The sequence below is a fragment of the Salmo salar genome, chromosome 17 (genome assembly GCF_965601325.2).
Source record: "Salmo salar chromosome 17, fSalSal1, whole genome shotgun sequence".
In the NCBI taxonomy this organism is placed as follows: Eukaryota; Metazoa; Chordata; class Actinopteri; order Salmoniformes; family Salmonidae; genus Salmo; species Salmo salar.
The window spans coordinates 58,448,715-58,469,024 of record NC_138307.1 but is presented as its reverse complement, the minus strand read 5'-3'; the positions used below and the strand labels follow the sequence as shown (position 1 = coordinate 58,469,024).

Genomic DNA, 20,310 nt, shown 5'->3' with positions numbered 1-20,310 from the left:
AGACATCAGTCAGGAAGTTAAAGCTTGGTCGAAAATGGGTCTTCCAAATGGACAATAACCCCAAGCATACTTCCAAAGTTGTGGCAAAATGGCTTAAGGACAACAAAGTCAAGGTATTGGAGTGGCCATCACAAAGCCCTGACCTCAATCCAATAGAACATTTGTGGGCATAACTGAAAAAGCGTGTGCGAGCAAGGAGGCCTACAAACCTGACTCAGTTACACCAGCTCTGTCAGGAGGAATGGGCCAAAATTCACCCAACTTATTGTGGGAAGCTTGTGGAAGGCTACCTGAAGCGTTTGACCCAAGATAAACAATTTAAAGGCAATGCTACCAAATACTAATTGAGTGTACATACATTTCTGACCCACTGGGAATGTGATGAAAGAAATAAGAGCTGAAAGAAATAATTCTCTCTACTATTATTCTGACATTTCACATTCTTCAAATAAAGTGGTGATCCTAACTGACCTAAGACAGGGAATTTTTATTAGGATTAAATGTCAGGAATTGTGAAACACTGAGTTTAATGTATTTGGCTAAGGTGTATGTAAGCTTCCGACTTCAACTGTAACTCTCCTCTGTGTTTCGTGTGGATCAGGTATGTACATTATGACTATGCAGCCTAATTAATAAAACATGTCATAATCAGGATAGAGCACAGGTGTTCATGCTTGCTAAGCTTGGGAGACAATACAGACTCACCCACTTTCCCAACGGTCACTGATTGAAATATGACTCATGTGAGTCCGTTTTAGTATATACGAGTCTAAACATGTGACTGACACATCTACAACGCCGTAGTAAGGTTACTAAACACAAATGACAATATACTCATTGTATACAGGAGGAAAATGTCCTAAACAAATTAGCTGCACGTGATCTTTGTAGCCCTGGTGGCGTCAAGCTATATGATAGCCACTGTAACCACTCATTATCATAGGTCACATGGTACTCTTTGTGAGATCATATTTCCTTATATTTCTGGAAAATGTAGGATAAATAAATGTTTGTGGCATAATCATGAAGCAATCTGTCAAATATCTAATGTATCAGTAGCACATTGGGCAGTACTTAGAACGCGTAGCCACGGGTGTGTGGCTAAAAGTATCTATACTTTCCCCTCAGGAAAAGATTAGAGAGAAGGGAAAGGGAGGGGTGCAAAACACATGTTAGAAGTCTAAGGAAAGCATTTTGAGAATATGCCACCATTTGTTTATATGGCATATAGTATGGGAAATTGTTAATAAAACAACATTTGGATCAATGGTTGGTTCAGGATTAGCATGGATCTGTCTTAAAATCTATCTTAAATATGAATATCCATAACTAACAGAACAAACATTGAACTAGTTTTCTTGGAAGTTCTTGGAAGGTCTTTGACTAGTCAAGCACCATCATCATTTTGGCATATCAGTTGGTATTTGCCACCAAAACCTGCAAGAGCATAGTTGTAAATGGCACACCTCAACGTGCACACATTCACGTCATATAGTAAATGAAGAATAAATTATCCGACCAATTCACGGAGCCTATCAGGTGCACCGGTGCAGAATGAGTCCCGCCCACTCAATATTTATACGCACAATGTCATCTCGCGCTCAACTTCAGAAGTTGAATTTGAGAACTTCATCTTGACCAACACTTGTTAGATCCGTGGGAAAATACTTAGACCTACGAGAATATTTCTGAAAATCCTCATATACGTAAGATATGACTAACATTCATAAAATGTACTATTTTATGAGTTATTATAGTTATAATTTGAAATGCAATATAATTTTGGGGTAAAATATGAAAAAATGGGTGTAGCTGGATATATTTTTTATACCTTTTCTTTAGTGCTTGAGGTTTCTTTTTGCATAGCTTTCAATTGGCAACACATAGAGTGGTTCGTACACTTTGTATGCGTGATTAGGCTACTGAATAGTGAGTGAATAATTCACTTTCAGGTGTCCCACAGGCACTCTTGAATATTTGTTGCAAAATAACTGTATTTCTTGCATATTTCGATAACGTAACCTGATCAATATCCTGATCAAATTAGACCATTTATTTACTTTTCTTTTGTTATTTTCTGTTTATCACAGGATTATTTGACTGTCTCACGCATTGTTGCCTGGATATCAGTACTAGCCTAAATACCAAAACTTTTGGGAATTTTTCTTCCCCGGGAGTTGAACATCGTCCAGGTGGTTTGGGAACACCCTCCTTCCCAAGGGGTGTGTGTGAGAACTCGTCCCGAGATGCGTTCGCTTCTGCCGGTTACTGTGTATTGCATCAGCCTATTCTCCCTCCAGCAGCTCCTGGCTCTCCCGGCCGCAGACCGTCTGGAGAGAAACAGGTAAGAAGAAAGACATTACATTACCTTCCTATATTGAACGTGCGTTCCAGTTCCTTATCTTTCACTTTCTAAAAGTGATCCTTTCTGGAAGTGATGATTATTGAACAGAAATGTTATTCTGGAGGGCACATTGGATATATAAAAGCGCATGCTATTTCAATAGGAAATCTGGAGGTGAAATTCAAATATAAGCTACATGTAGTCTTATTTTATTCCAGGATTCGGAAAATACAGTGATGGATGAGATGCATTATTATGATATTGGTTATTCTCAAATGTCCAACGACTTTGCCGGTGTTTGGTGAATTGACGCGCGCCTTTTTTTTGCCTACTGTTTTTTTTAAATTAAATCACACTGTCAAACCACAAACCGGTTGAACCACTTATTAAATCATGTCGAGGTTTATGGCATAATGTACGCTGAAGTTTTTGTTCAGCCAGGGTGTTGTGTCGGGGAGATAACGGATAGAGAGTAGTGCTGGCCCTCAAGGTCAGAGCGAGACAGACGTGATACAGTGAACGTGCGTACCCGCTCGGATAACCTGGTGTCTCCGTAGTTATAATATGACCATGTGGAAAAGTTTGAGAGGAATCCCTGTTTTTAGAATGGATTGAGAGTTCATCCATGCGCGCCTTTCGCAGTCTCTCGTTTGCACTGCTCTCTCAATTGGGCTAGGTTTGTTATGGGATTTAAACGCTTGTGTTGACTTAAAGTTCATGATAGTGAACGCTATCTTATCCATGATCAATATGTTGATAAATGGGCACCATGATGAAATTACACATTTATCCCATCTGCATAATAAAGCGTACTCATCAGAATTTGTGTTCTTATATGATGCAACTGAATTTAGTCCAAAAACTCCACATTTAACTCATGGGACAGAGGACAATACGACCGTCATTGCGTCATATTTTTTCACACTGCGCAATAAACACAAATGCTCAGGTTAGGCGCGTTATTAAAGACTGTTAGGTATTTGATTGATATATTACCCATGTAGATAAATGTTAGATCCAATCTGTCAGTATTCATGAAAAACTTCCGTACAGTTCGTTATAGGTCCCTGAACGAAAGTGCTAGCTGTTTGCGTCAGTGTTCATGTTAATTGCGCCAAACCATCTACTTTACCTTATTCACGTGTGACTATATTTTGGAATGCAACAGATATATGGTTGTGTGTTTGTCTTACAAATTCAGTTTGGTTTTAGTAATTTGTTCAGACAAATGTATGGTCCTTAAGTTAACTGTTTTTTCCACCTCTGCTATATCATATGTCCCACATGAGGTCATATTCCTAACACATATATGACCTCATGTGGGACATGCCCTCATGTGGGACAAATGATAGCAGAGGTGGAAAAAACAGTCCTCCTCATGTTGGCATTTGCTGAATTCCCCAAAAATGTCAGGCATTGGCTACTGTACTGTAATACTGTAATGAGTGCTTTTTTCTCACTCTGCTATTCTTCTATGTGTGACACAGTAGTAAAATCCCAAGATTACAGGGAATTGGTCATACCCATACACACGCACGTACGCACACACACACACACACACACACACACACACACACACACACACACACACACACACACACACACACACACACACACACACACACACACACACAATTTCCCATTTCCTATTTCATTGGGAGGGCAGACGTGCCTGTTCAAAGTGAAGGAGAAGTGCGCTAGTAAAGACTCCAGTCTCTGGTGTGTTTTAGTGCAGTGAGAACTAGAGCAGAGGTTAGAGTCAGTGTCTGCATGCCCTCTTCTGGTGGGAGACTGACAGGAACCTGGACCTTGTCAATGAGAGAAACCAATTAAAACAGATGATTACCTTCACCAAGAGCCATGCCTTTACATGGAAATCTGGGATGTTCAAAGCTGTTAGTCATTTTTTGGGGGCAAATGAAGTAAGGCACTTGGTTGTATCTAGTTGTTTCTCTAATGTGGGTTCGCGCTGTAGGACACACTGACAGGTCCCAAAAAATGTCCATGAGTTGTGTTGTTGGCCTGGTAACTCAGACATGATCAACCAAGGGATCTGGAGATGATCATTTGTTGAGACTTATTCATATTATTACTAGGTCAGTAACACCACTATTATCTTGCTTTATACAATGCCTTCGGAAAGTATTCAGACCCCTTGACTTTTTCCAAATTTTGTTAGGTTACAGCCTTATTCTAAAATGTATTCATTCGTTTTTTCCCCTCATCAATCTACACACAATACCCCATAATGACAAAGCAAAAACAGGTTTTTAGACATTTTTGCAAATTTATAAAAAACGGAAATATCACATTTACATAAGTATTCCTACCCTTTACTCAGTACTTTGTTGAAGTACCTTTGGCAGCGATTACAGCCTCGAGTCTTCTTGGGTATGACGCTACAAGCTTGGCATGCCTGTATTTGGGGATTTTCTCCCATTCTTCTATGCAGGTGCTCTCAAGCTCTGTCAGGTTGGATGAGAAGCGTTGCTGCACAGCTACAGTTGAAGTCGGAAGTTTACATACACTTAGGTTGGAGTCATTAAAACTCGTTTTTCAACCACTCCACAAATGTCTTGTTAACAAACTAGAGTTTTGGCAAGTCGGTTAGGACATCTACTTTGTGCATGACACAAGTAATTTTTCCAACAATTGTTTACAGACAGATTATTTCACTTATAATTCACTGTATCACAATTCCAGTGGGTCAGAAGTTTACATACACTAAGATGACTGTGCCTTTAAACAGCTTGGAAAATTCCAGAAAATTATGTCATGGCTTTAGAAGTTTCTGATAGGCTAATTGACATCATTTGAGTCAATTGGAGGTGTACCTATTTCAAGGCCTACCTTCAAACTCAGTGCCTCTTTGCTTGACATCATGGAAAATCAAAAGAAATCAGCTAAGACCTCAGAAAAAACAATTGGAGACCTCCACAAGTCTGGTTGATCCTTGGGAGCAATTTCCAAACGCCTGAAGGTACCACATTCATCTGTACAAACAATAGTACGCAAGTATAAACACCATGGGACCACGCAGCCATCATACCGCTAAGGAAGGACATGCGTTCTGTCTCCTAGAGATGAACGTACTTTGGTGCAAAAAGTGCAAATCAATCCCAGAACAACAGCAATGGACCTTGTGAAGATGCTGGAGGAAACAGGTACAAAAGTATCTATATCCACAGTAAAACAAGTCCTATATCGACATAACCTGAAAGGCCACTCAGCAAGGAAGAAGCCACTACTCCAAAACCGCCATAAAAAACAGACTACGGTATGCAACTGCACATGGGGACAAAGATCGTACTTTTTGGAGAAATGTCCTCTAGTCTGATGAAACAAAAATAGAACTGTTTGGCCATCATGACCATTGTTATGTTTGGAGGAAAAAGGGGGATGCTTGCAAGGTGAAGAACACCATCCCAACCGTGAAGCACGGGGGTGGCAGCATCATGTCGTGGGGGTGCTTTGCTGCAGGAGGGACTGGTGCACTTCACAAAATAGATGGCATCATGAGGGAGGAAAATTATGTGGATATATTGAAGCAACATTTCAAGACATCAGTCAGGAAGTTAAAGCTTGGTCGAAAATAGGTCTTCCTAATGGACAATGACCTCAAGCATACTTCCAAAGTTGTGGCAAAATGGCATAAGGACAACAAAGTCAAGGTATTGGAGTGGCCATCACAAAGCCCTGACCTAAATCCTATAGAAATTTTGTGGGCAGAACTGAAAAAGCATGTGTGAGCAAGGAGGCCTACAAACCTGACTCAGTTACACCAGCTCTGTCAGGAGGAATGGGCCAAAATTCACCCAACTTATTGTGGGAAGCTTGTGGAAGGCTACCCAAAAAACGTTTGACCCAAGTTAAACAATTTAAAGGCAATGCTACCAAATACTAATTGAGTGTACATACATTTCTGACCCACTGGGAATGTGATGAAAGAAATAAGAGCTGAAAGAAATAATTCTCTCTACTATTATTCTGACATTTCACATTCTTCAAATAAAGTGGTGATCCTAACTGACATAAGTCAGGGAATTTTTACTTGGATTTAATGTCAGGAATTGTGGAAAAACTGAGTTTAAATGTATTTGCCTAAGGTGTATGTAAACTTTTGACTTCAACTGTATTTTCACGCCTCTCCAGAGATGTTAGAATAGGTTCAAGTCTGGGCTCTGGCTAGGCCACTCAATAACATTCAGAGACTTGTCCTGAAGCCACTCCTGCGTTGTCTTGGCTGTCTCCTTAGGGTTGTTGTCCTGTTGGAAGGTGAACCTTCGCCCCGGTCTGAGATCCTGAGCGCTCTGGAGCAGGTTTTCATTAAGGATCTATCTGTACTTTGCTCTGTTAATTTTTTCCTCAATCCTGACTAGTCTCCTAGTCCCTGCTGCTGAAAAATATCCCCACAGCATGATGCTGCTACCACCATGCTTCACCGTAGGGATGGTGCCAGGTTTCCTCCAGACGTAACGCTTGGCATTCAGGCCAAAACGTTTTGCTGACATGCATCCATGAATGGACTGGCAAGTCTTTATGGCCTATAAATTAGGTTATTGGCTTATGAGGATGTGGAAAAAGAGGGTTGTTTTTACCCTGCATGGCCTAGATTGGCAGGGCTGAGAAGGATGTGCCAGACAACAGTCTCCATATAAGGTGACCCTATTGTGACAGGAGGGCCCCTACGCTAGAGGTTCGGACTTAGCTCAACAACCTCTATCTACAGGTGTGTGTGTGCGCGTGTGTGCCTGTGTGTCTGCGCATAGGCAAACACCTGCTGCTGAAATCAAATCGAAGCAAGGGGGAGCATGACTCTGTTTATTTCAGACAGAGCTCCCAGCAGGGATGGGCTATTTCTGCTTCCCAGTGGTTGTTATGATTTTAATCTCTCAGAACTAACTTCCCATTTAAAACAGCAGGGGCAGAATTCGTGGGTAATGGTGGATGTGATTGCGGTTGCAGCAGTGCTCTCTATCAGTGTATTTGAGTGAACACAGCAGCTTTTCAAAAACAAACAGTTCAATAAGAGGGAGTATGTTTGTCTTGTCCAAGCTGTGGCTGTGTGAGGGGTTATCATTCCTAGAAATCCCCTCGGGATGTTCCCTTGGTGATGGAAGGGCGATTCATAATGTCCTCTCTCTTTTTCCTCACTCTCTCTCCAATTCTGGTTTCACTCTTCTCTCTCCCTCTCTAATTCTGGTTTCTCTCTCTGCCTTCTTCCCTCCTTTTATCTATTTATTTACTCAGTATATGTCCCACTTTTTCTTCCTTCTATACCAAATGCTCTGTTCTTCCCATCACACATGATGATCCCATCACAGGCCGATAACAATAACATAGCCCTCATCGCTCCTCCTCTCACTCCCCTTTTCAGACTGAGGTGTGATGGGTGCGTTTGGTCATTGTTTCTCTGTACCGATAAAGTTCTCTATGTTCTGATCATGGACGGCCCGCGGGGCTTTGTGTTTTGACACCCTTGCTCTAGGCCATTCACAATACAAACTATACCCTTCATTTTACATATAGTAACAGCTTGAGAGAAAATAGAGCCAAACCACAAGTTAAATATGGTTTTAGAGATGAAGCAGTTTTACATTGTATATTCCAGCAGTGGGATGCAGGGCACCCCAGACAGCGGCATGTTACTGTAGCTGGTTTGCTGTAATGTGCTTGTTGTCATGATGACCCACTACTTCCACACAGTCTGGGACAGAGGTCAATGACATGATATGACATGTCAGACATCCCAGACAGGATGAACACAGTTTGTTTATCGAGCGTGTGTGGGAGTGTAAAGTATATTCTCTTTAGAAAGAGGGACTGTGCATGTGTAGACTACTGGTCTGGCTGTGTGTATTTGAGTCTGTGTGTATTGTGGTCGGGAATTTGCTCAGGATCCTGACTGGACCGAAAAAAAGCAATGTTTTTCCCGTCTGTCCATCCTCCTCCTAAATCATTAACTCCCTCTGTCACCCCATATGGGGCAAGTGTCATGGCCAGGACCCCTGCATGCAATTCAGACGTCAACACCCATCCATTGTCCAAACACAATATTTACCCCAGAAACAGGCACATTGCGTCATCATCCACCTCCCAGAGGACCTACTGTTGCATCCGTCAGATGGTGGTAGATTTTATAACTCTATATACAGTAACTTTATTTAGATTTATATACATGCTTATACAATATCAAAGACATAACATGAACATTACCTTGACTAATATGGCTCATAAATACTTCAACTTTACTCCAGTTATCTCTTTTATGTACTTAAATACACTTTGCGTGCCTCACAGTCTGATATAACCCCAGCTGGCCCTGTAGATTGCTCTGTGAGAGGCAGTATGTATGGCTCTGAGGTTAGACCTCTGCTCTGAGGACGTCTGGCTGCTCTGATGTGAGCCACACTGTAAACAGAGGTCTGGACTGGCGATGTATGGAAATGTAATGTATCTACCATATAAACACTGCCATGACCCTCCCTCTCACCCACTCTCTCTCTCTTTCTCCTTCTCTCTCTCGCCCTGCTCTGTGGGGGTCATTACGACCAGGTCTAAAGAAGAGAGGGAACCAGTCTCCCACCAGGCAGCTCAGAATTCCACAGTGGATTAGTGGCTAAGACCTAAATTCCACCGTCCACATCCATAAAGAAAATGCTTCCACTCTGCACTGAAAGCTTGACCATGGCGAAAGGCTTGTATGTGTATGTGTGTGTATGCATTGGGGTTGTCACGATACCAGTATCGAGATACTACGATACCAGATTTTCCACGGCCAAAAATAAAACACGAATTAGACAAAACTCGATGGCACAATAAAAACCTACTTTACGTAAAATTGTGGCTGCTATAGCTTGCAAAATTAACTAATGTGACTCTTGTTGACAATAAATTAAATGTGCGTCGTGTTTTGTTTCCTTGCCACGATACTTCTGACTATCGCAATACTGGAATCGTGACAACCCTTGTACAGTCTGTCTGTCTGTCTGTCTGTCTGTCTGTCTGTCTGTCTGTCTGTCTGTCTGTCTGTCTGTCTGTCTGTCTGTCTGTCTGTCTGTCTGTCTGTCTGTCTGTCTGTCTGTCTGTCTGTCTGTCTGTCTGTCTGTCTGTCTGTCTGTCTGTCTGTCTGTCTGTCTGTCTGTCTGTCTGTCTGTCTGTGTTAAAGAAAGAACACAGATGGAGCTCTGAGGTCTGAGGAGAGAAGGACTAAGCTTTTGTTTCATGTTCTATTGGTGGTTGAGAAAAATGTAGGTGTTATTCTAGCTAAGTACAGTCATTTGTAGCGTGGATGGATACCTTCAGTACCAACGGAGATCAGGCCTCAATCAAGAGTCAGCACTGCAGCTGTGAGTGGCCGCCTCAGTACAATTGGAACGTGGAACTGCAACCACTGTGTGGTTTGAATTCCGTCTCCCAATTCCCAAACCACTACACACTTAAGTCTGCTGAGGGGAACAAGAGAGAATATTGGATATGTGGCAGTCGTTCTTTCAAGCCGTGCTTTAGCAACTGTGTACACTTTCACCCAATGCAGTGCATGATGAGGAAAGTGCTAAATTACCCCTCAGCACGTACTTATCGTCAACACAAGAGGTTATAAAACCACCAACGCATGGAGAACAAGCGGCAGCAATGGTTCATTCACAAATAATCGCCTTTCGCTTATTTCTGTCTCCTTACTGAGAACACAATCTGTCCTCTGTTAGCTGCATGGGGCCTGGCGAGGATTATGTATGAATGTGCCACATTTAATGCTGATTAAGGCAGCCCATGGTAGGCTCCAGCCCCCTGGGTATAAGCATGTATGAAAGGCCTGGTACTGGCCAAGGCTTACCCCTCTCTGAGGGGGCCATACTGGGGCAGAGTAGGGCATCAGGCTGGGGCTGGTGGGACATCGGCGATTTACATTTGTATCACAAACAATGTTTGAGAAAATCATGATGAAAGTAGCCATTTTAGGCCCTTTTTAGACCTATACTGTACATGCCTCCTATAAGACCTTATGATCCGTGAACTGTACGTGATACAGACAACATCTTGGTGTCATTATACTCTTATAGTGTGCTCTAAAATATGGAGTAGGTCTAGATTCTGAAATAAAAATAATCACATTCATTTATTCAACATTCAAATATTAATATCTCAAAACGACCCTTTTTTATTTTTTTATTTGTTCGACATTGTTTGGAACAATATATATAAGTACATTACATTTCCAGTGTGGGTTCTCTGCTAATTCTGAAGGTATGATCAATTTTATGAGCACCACCAACACAGTGAATGGGAAAATGGATTCAAATGGAACTCACTCTGCTGGTGATTTACTGAATGTGATTGGTTAATGACCTATCATGTAAATTTATTTGTATAAAATGGGTCATATCATTAGAAGTACCAGAGAGCCCACTCTGGAAATGTTACGTGTTTGAAGAGAGTGTCTAAAAAGGATAGTTTTGAGATTAAAATGTATATTTTTTATGTTGAATAAATGAATGTGAAAATGTGTATTTCAGAGAGAACACTATAAGGAGTATAATGACAGATGTGGTCTGTATTGTGTACAATTCACAGATCAGAGGGTCTTATAGGAGGCATGTATACTAAAAAGAGTATAAAATGGCTAATTTCATCATGATTTTCCAAAAAATGGCTTGTGATAGAAATGAAAAAAACATGTTTAACATCCTTCCCCCCAATCAAGTTTCTATGTGAGAATTGTCAGAACAATCTGAGATACCTAATTGCTCCTGTAAGTCGCTCTGGATATGACTAAATGACTCAAATGTAAATACCAAAAATATTTCTCGCTCCCGCTGACGTGGAATCACCCTATTGTGGTGGTTCCACTGGTGGGTCTCAGTTGTGATTCCAGACCTCAGTCTAAACTGTGGGATTAATATGAAAGAATAACACCATACTGCAGCACAAAGGAGTTGGGATCAGCTTACCCTTTTATCGAACCCTCAAATCCCCCCTCCCTCCACCCGTTCCCCAGGCTAAGTGACTTTTAGCTTAATGGCCTTCGATGAAAATGGGAATTTTACAGAACAAGTAGGTGGATTTGTTACCAATATATTTTTTTAAATAATCTTTCACAGATCAGATGGTGCTGAAAACGAGTGTTGAGTGAGTGAATGTTTCTAAGAATGTGAAGCTCTGATATCTTTGATCCTCTGCCAATCACAAAGACCTCCATTACTGTCCATTTGCAGGATTACTTTCTCAATAGCCAAATTAGATGGGGCTGTCAGATCAGATGTGATCCAGTGAGAGAGTTCTCACGTTGGGCCGGGCTACAGTACAGGGTGCTGCTGCCTTCTCCTGGCTGTGGGCTAGAACACGGTGGCCAAAAGGCTTATTGTGGGATCAGAAGAACTGGAAACTGGAGAGGAGCATGTGCACTGGGCACACTGACTCACAGTCACACTTCCGGTCCAAAGTATTTGGCCAAAACACTCCCCTCAGATCCATCCGATCCCTCTGGCACAGACACATACAAATGAGTGCTGGCTGGCCCAAGGGACAAAACAGACAAGTTCACACTTGCTTGTGAAGACATTATATAAAAGCTAAGGGCATCAGCACCAGGTGAAGGTAAAGCGGTCAGGTCAGATGGTGTAACAGAGAAGAGAGGAGGACAAAAGGACATGCCAAGAACTCCCTAGGTGGGAGGTGAACCCCACAGGTACCCAAACACATTTAACCTCCTTTAAACAGCAGATTTGCTCTTTCTTTTTTCTCCCGCTCCGCCTCCCTCCAGTTACAAATTCTCCAAGAGAATAGTTTTTTAACAACATCACAGGGTCTTTATGGCTGTCTGCCAGCCCAGAATAGCCTGACTAGCGAAGCAGCCATCGTCTGCTGCGTTGGGTCGGGCTCGGGGTGGCATGTTGTGTTATGGGAGATTCCAGCGCTGAGTGAGCCACAAAGTCCACTACTGCTCCACCAGGGGTGGATGAGGGCATTTGCCACCCAACAGGGGGTTAAATGGGTATTATAAACACACACAAGCACACACACAAACTACTTGGTCGATGGGGTGGATTGGGACTGACACAATGTCTTAGGGCAGCAGGTAGACTAGCGGTTAGAGTGTTGGGCCACTAACCGAAAGGTCGCTGGTTCAAATACTTGAGCCGACAAGGTGGAAAATCTGTTGATGTGCCCTTGCGCAAGGCACTTAATCCTAATATGCTCCAGGGGCACCGTACTACTATGGCTGACCCTGTAAAACAACACACTTGACTGCACCTATCCGGTATACAATAAAACACAACCATTTTTTTATGGATGTGAAGCTGGGTACAGCACACCCACTTATCACAGACGTCAATTCAACGTCTATTCCATGTTGGTTCCACATCATTTCAAACAACATTGATTCAACCAGTGTGTGCTCAGTGGGCATTGTTAGGTACTGGCAGTCTACACACCCCATCAGACCTGTTTTTGTCCAGGGACTCCCAAATGAATCTGTTCTGGAGCTGTTTTACCTTTGTTTTGTTTATTCACCATCTCTTGTTTCTGAACGGATTAAGTTTCCTCCTTCCTCCTGTGTGAGAAACACATTTTCCACCATGGATTCCAAACACAAAAGGAGAATGAGCCTGTACAGAAGATTGTATTTCAGCCTTTTTGTGTACAGAAAGGTCAACTAAATAAAAAATTAACTGTAATGAATATAGACTATCCAAATCTCTATAGCAACCACATTGCAGTATTTATGCAGTATATAAACGTTGCTTTTTCCACACAGTCAAATACAATTTGTGCCTGTCTGGCAGCCTGGTTTTTGGCACAGACGGCGGGTGTGACTTGGCCATGGCCTGGCCACAGAACGGAGCTGAATGACTAGGTGCTCCTGGAAATAGTGCTCCCTCTGCACTACCACAGTGGTTACCAGCGACACCCACCATCACCAGGCACCAGGGCCCTGCCCTGTACGGGCAAACAGGCTGGATGGCAGGGAGACAGACACAGCTGGTGGCAAAGCTCATTCACTATTTTCTTTGTGTTGGAACTCTGTGTACATGTCAAATATAGCCTCGAAACTGTCACTGACTGACCACTCATGGTGCTGTTGCTGGAATAGCACTATATGTTTGCTTGTAAAGTAGCTAGATTGTCTAGTTACATTGGGCTTCAAGCCAACAACACACCAGAAAACTCAGTTTTAGGTTAAATTAGATGAACAAACCCATAAATGCTCAAAGTCATGTTTGTAGTCTGCAGAATTTTGACCATAAACAACATGTTTGGCAAGAGCCTGGCCAAGGCGCTGAACACATGAACTAAGAGACCGCCTTGAGGAGGCAGAGAAGGGTTTGGAACCCTGCTCATTAATATGGCCAATTCTCACTGTGTCTGTGCAGAGATTGGTTGGTTACCACTTGCACAGTGGCGTTCTACAGTGGGCCTACCCTGTTATTTTTCACAATCCAGTCAGCGTTTCACAAGGAGAACGCTGCTCTTTTTATAATTACGCTGTATGCCAACTATCATTACTGCTTCTCCTAAAGAGCAGTTGGACGCCGGTCAGAACCTGATGCTGTTTCTGTGCTCTTCAAAATTGAAAAAGGATACAAACGGGACGTTTTCTCTTCCTTGTTCTAACTTTATCATGGGAGGACATTTAGCACACAAAAGTCATACTTACTACTTAAAAGAATTGAGGCTTGATATACCTACACCCACTGGCGCCATTTTGAGAATCGAATTCCCTGACTCACTGTGGCCAGTGCTTCGTCAATATGACTTCCGCAAGGTGAGCCTCTACCTATTTATAGCATCTGTAACAAACGAAGACACAGAGACACAAATTCAAGCCCTCTGAGCAAACACACTCACAACAGTTCAGAGAAAAGCATCCCCAGTGCCAAGTTTGAGTTGAGCAGCCAGTGTCATCATCAAGACGAGAACAGATGGCAGGGCCTCCTCCTCAGCACTAAAGCCAGAGTCAATCTGAGATGTGTTTGCTAAACAGGCTGTTCCTGAAACTTGGTGATGTCTCCTTCCTGTGGACACTTGCCACAGTTTGCTCTGTACATTAGCCTTCCCTCTCTTGCGTGGATAGTCAGTAAATCTCCAGAGCCACTCTGTCTGTTTGCTTTAGCTAAGGTGGACATGGGGTCTCAATAGTTTTGACGTCCAGTATGTTGATAATACCATAATACATTTACAGCAGCCAGGTCCCCATGCTGTTTTGTTCCTGTGCTGAAAGGCCATTAGTCTCGTAAAATGCATTAAGACAGGATGGTGACACATCAACCCTCACCATGCCATTCCATGTGTGTACCATTTACTGTCAGTGTGTGTTGACATAAAATGCTGTTGGAAGTGTGCTTCACATCAGTCTGATAATAACTAGGCCAGTTCTAAAATTACTTCTCTGATTCAATGGTCAGCATTGACCCAGAGTGGAAAGGTACAGACATCAATCTTAATGACCCAAGATCTGAACTCTTGTCTTATTTTTTCCTGTATTCCCAGGTTGGAGCTGCTTAAGAAGCTTCATGTGCTGAGAGAGGAGGAGATCTTCACTCCAGAAACTGGCACCGAACTCGCCAGCCCAACAGACTCCAGCCCATCATCAGATCTCCAGCCCTCCATCAGATCTCCAAAATGGCTGCCTGGCTACCTCCTCAGAGACACACCACCCACTGTCATGAACACAGCCCATCTTGAACCTCTGGTACGAGCGAGGCGTGAGGAGGGTGTGGAGCCCCAACAGACGGGGTCAAGAGGTCGTCGCCAGGCCCAATCAGGGCCGCGGGGGGGTCACCACCACCCCCAGCTGATGAGAGTGGGGTGCGCCCTGGGAACCTGCCAGGTTCAGAACCTCAGCCACCGGCTCTATCAGCTGATTGGCCAGAGCGGACGGGAAGACTCCTCCCCCATTAACCCCCGTAGTCCGCATAGTTACGGATGAGCGACTGAAGCATACTTCTCCCTCTTTCTCTGAAAACATCAACACCCCAGCAAACTTCTATCTATAGACATGTATCTCTATTTTATGTATCACAGATAGCCTTTGTATTAGTATTAGATGTAGTCCACACCTTTTTTAGATCCTGAAATGACAATTTCTGTACTTTTTGAATGTCATTTGCCTTACTCCTCTGTACACCTCAAAAACGCATCATGCTGTTTAAGAAGAAGGAATCTGACATGAATGAAAGCCTCATAGCCGACGCTTCCCACCACCAACCACCACTGGGAACGAATACCTGTCACCCAGAGATGCTCTGGACATTTGGGTCTCGTCAAAGTCTTTGTGTTTCTCCCGGCCTCCTGACTAGTCAAAGAGCTGCAAGGGGCTCAGTTTGACTTCCTAATCCTGTTAATGTAAGAATAAATGCCCCTGTCCACCGGTCTTTCTACTTAACACAAGCCAACGCAACTGGACGTGTCTGTATAAGGCCTGATGACCTCCACAGCAGCAGTTAGCTCTGGCCCCATTGATCAAACACTTAAACCACTAATGTGGATTTCTACCAGGGCTAGGATCAGATCCCTGTCAGAACGACCCGATGAACCCTTTTACCCCACCCTAAACCCTGCCCCCTTAGATCTGCCAGGACAATTTGAGGGACCATGTTTGACATATCTGGGTTAATCCTCTGATTTACAGACCACCAGCAACCATTTGTGGGCAGACACTGACCTTATAGACACAGACACTGACCTTACAGACACAGACACTGACCTTACAGACAAGAACCTACTGTCCTCTCTCATCTGCAGCCAATGATGTTCCCGACAGTAGCGGTCTGTGGTTCTGTGAAGTATATGTTTCAACAGACCACAGCCTTGACAGCCGCAATCAGCCATAATAGTCAAGTTCAGCAGTGGCTGGATGGAGTTCTGCTTCTGGACTCATCTAGTAGAGACTGTTTATAGAAAGAGAAAGAAGAGGGTAAACATTTCAATGACTCAGTTCCTATACAAGATGGAGGTTTTCAATGTTTTTATTGTGAATCATCGCAGATCTTTTTCAGCGGATGAGATCTATTGGTTGGCTCGTGAACACAGTGAACACTCCTGCTGCCCTTATCTCAGGGTCTGAGTGGGGATATTATCCCCTTCACGTGATTCTTAAGTTCTTCCCACTAAGTCTCGACTTTATGTTTACGGCAATTTAACCAATCAGACCTAATCTCTTTAGTTGTACCGCTATGGTGGCGAGGTGGTGCACATCGTCTGCTGTATTTATAAACAAAATAAACCTTGACCGTGCCTTGCCTTGCCTTGCCCAAGGGACCGTATAACTACTAGCTAAAGCATCACAAGTTGCCAACCCAAACCCAAAATCTGCCACTAGCAGTACTGCCTAGGAATATTTAGAGGCTTACTTTGTCATTATCAATAATAAGTTATGATCCTAAAAATGGTAGTAGTTTAGTGTGTACACAACAATACTTTACATTGTATGCTTGTAGTGTGTCAAATGAGTCCAAATTAGCACAGAGTCAACAGAAAAGTTCTCTGCTTGTTACATTGTGGCTTTGTAATGACAGACCACGGATACCAAAAGTTAGGGAGCCAGAGTGCCACATTTTAAATCTGGATACGAAATATGGTAAAAAAAATATATGCCCCTAGATTCCCTTTTTCCCTTGTTATAACTGTCTCTGAAATGGTGGGCGGATGCCCTCACTAAAAATAACCAAAAACAACCTCAACTCAGCAAGCATTCAAAAAACTAGCCCAACCTTCAAAAGGTGCAGCGCCTGTCGGTCTGAAAAAACAAGCCACAACATCTCCATGACATCTTTAATACCCATAATAATCATGCAGTCTGGCACTTTGAAACACATTCAAATGTTTCATATTCTCAATGTCAGAGGATTACAATAATTGAAATAATCCTCAACGTTCAGACTATTAGTTTTTTAACAACTTTGATCCAAACTTGCTGATGTTGCTATTGCTGCAGTTAGAAACCAGGTCAGCCATTAGTCATACGTCCATGTATTTATGACTATGACTATGTAACTATCAGGTTACTGTGTCATAATTAAACAGTCACAGGAGTACCCAATATCAGCTTAGAGTCTTTTAGGGTCCAGGTTTTTACTGTTTTGTTTTGACCACAGCGTTGCCTAAATGAAATCATCCTATAACTAATTAAGTTAGTTGGGCAAGTGGTTTAAATTCACCAAATATCTGACAATACTTGACAGTAATTTTGTTTTTTTGTGATCTACATCATAGTGTGGTCTCTATCCATATCCCCCTTTCATTTTGTTTGACATATTTTAGTCTTTTTGGACTGAATCATCTTAATTAAAACTGGGGCTTTATTTTATTTTAGAGTTAGCTCATTTAATCGTGGAGTGATTCTCTGTCTCACTCTCTCTATCTCACCATCTCTCCCTCTACCACTCTCTCTCCTTCTGTCTCAGTAATTACGGCGACGCCAGGTCGCAGGTCATAATCAGTGGTTCATTGGTTCTTTAAGTCTAATCTGTTCAAAGGCTTTGTGAAACACACATGCCATTGTCTCTGCTGTAATTGAGCTAATCAATGTCTCGTGACAGACCATTAAAAGGCTTTTCAAATGCTAAGAACCCTGGTGAATCTCTCGACTTCTTAACCACCACTGTCACAAGTGTGTGTTTGTGTCTGGCCGGCCACATATAGAATCAGGAACCAACCTTGTGTTTGTTGGATTTTTGTTGGGGCCATTTTGTTTTTGCTATACTTTTTCTTTGTGTTGTGAATCTCATATGACAGTAATTACACGTCAGTGTTGTGTCACTGGCGGGTCCATAGTCATTCCTAGCAGCATAGCTGAGTGTTTTGTCTGGGTAAACTGCGTACCACCAGATTATTTACGACCTTTGACCACTAATACCTCCCCTTGTGTGCTAAGAGAAACACTCTCCATCAGTCTTACATCAAAACTAACGCTGCCATCGCCTGCCATTGTTAACTTAACCTATGTTGTAAAGAGATGCAAGAGATTGTGTTGGGTGTTCACGTCTGTATGGGAGTGTGTATGTGACTGTATGTGAGTGTGTATGTGTAGGTACTTATAGTATAGTCGTCTAAGCTAGGGATCTAACACATCACAATCCCAGTCTGTTTTCCCTCGTTCAATATTTAATTACCGTATACTTAAGGTCAGAAGCCTCTTATAGGGTCACAGCAAACTGAGCAAAGCACTTTAATGTTGTTAGTTCCTCACAACTTGAATTTCAAACATTGCAATTATATTTTTAATGACAGATGGGAGTTATTGTATATGTTGCATTTGATAAAGATCTGTATTAATGTCTTTGAAGAGTTGTCAGTGGAGTGGAGGGAAGATGATATCATGCGCACTTGTGCATATTATATATTATTAGTGGTACTATGTAAGAAAAGTAATATATTTAAGTTATCTTTGTATGTTTATATATGTATGTCACCAAAGACACTATTTATCTCGTATTTCCCACGCTTTTAAAAGGTGACCTTTTGTTAGGAAAGAAAAATAAATCCTAAATGTAGCTACATGTTCATGTCAGACAATGTCCTTCATTCTCTGTAAAAATAAAGAACTACACTGTAGTGAGATAAAGTCTAGTGTGTGCCTCTAATTTGTGAAAGTGTGTGTGTGCGTGTGTGTGTTTGTGTGCGCGTGCGTGTGTCTGCATGTTTACCTTCACGTGTGTGTGAGTACAGTATGAGCAGCTCTTCACAACAGTTATTGTTAACATCGATGCCATTGTCAAAACCAAAAATAATGAAGTTATAATCAGAATTAAGTCTACTCCGCAGAATTATACAAACATTAGAGAACATGACAGTTGCCAGCACTCATTGATATTACTACATCTTAAAATAAATATAACTAGAGGTACCAAGAACATACATATTACTCAATATTTCCTTAAAGGAACATAAAAAAAACACCCCTTCCTGGAATCTGGTAAACCTGGGCAAAAGTGACATCATAGTGGAAAAATAGATGGGTGAAAGTTCTCTTGACCATGATGCATCATTGATCCAATGTCCTTCACTCTACTACTCCTAACAGCTCGTTAATCATTATTCGTCCCAGTAAATTGAGCAAAATTCAACAGACAAACAGAGAACACAGGTATAAATACACAGGGAATAATGGTGAAGATGGGAGACACCTGGAGGGGGGTGGAGACAATCACAAAGACAGATGAAACAGATCACGGTGTGATAGAATGGCTTATAAATGCAAATGGTTTATAGCCTAAATATTGATTGTGATAAGAGACTTACATTTTTTTGTGGAATTCCACCTTCATTTTTACAGTGCTTTATTTATACAGATTAGAAACAGGAGGGTCAGTAAGATGGTACATTTCTTTGGAATTGGTACCACAGATAAGGTTTTGTCTCCATCAAGTTGGTGGCAGCTCAATTGCCACTAGTTCTGGTGTTACAAAGCACTTCATTTTAACAGCGTAGTGGAATCTGTGATGGCATCTGACAGTGTCAGTGTGTTGATCTGGTTTTTGTTGTCAGTCTATATAACACATTAACATTTACACGCCACAGTACAGGTCAGCGGGAGAGATGTAAAACTGTACTTAGTCCATAGAATTCATCTTCCTCTCACTACCATGGTATTCATCTCACAAATACAGCATATATACTTGGTGTAAATCAGCTATGGGTCGGTGTCAACCACTAACACGAGAGAGATGGAACAAGAGAGATGGAGAGAGGGGGAGGGTTTGGAAGATCGAAGAGAGGAGGGAATAAGAGAGGGAGCTGGGAAGAGATAGGAGGACGTGGAAAGATGCACGTATGGAGAGTATAGACCCCTTTCTGTGTTTGCAAACATTGCCACACGGGGGCGATGCATGCAAGTGCTCAATGCCAGCAAAAAAAGTAGCAATTTACATGTTGCTTATGAGTGTATTTCACACTATTTCATAATTGGATTTTAAGGCTTGTGTGAATGTCCTGCTTAATTTAATGTTTGTGTCATCATTGCA

General features: G+C 42.2%; 1 protein-coding gene across 1 annotated transcript; it reads left to right on the top strand.

The window, feature by feature from the left end:
- The first annotated feature begins 1,613 nt into the window (after positions 1 to 1,613).
- LOC106576235 (protein ADM2) lies at positions 1,614 to 18,911 on the top strand. The gene is made up of 3 exons (XM_014153283.3): positions 1,614 to 1,706; positions 2,091 to 2,344; positions 14,837 to 18,911. Exons 2-3 carry the CDS (start codon positions 2,247 to 2,249, stop codon positions 15,273 to 15,275), a joined length of 537 nt encoding a protein of 178 aa, XP_014008758.2. The 5' UTR covers positions 1,614 to 1,706; positions 2,091 to 2,246; the 3' UTR covers positions 15,276 to 18,911.
- Positions 18,912 to 20,310: the final 1,399 nt, after the last annotated feature.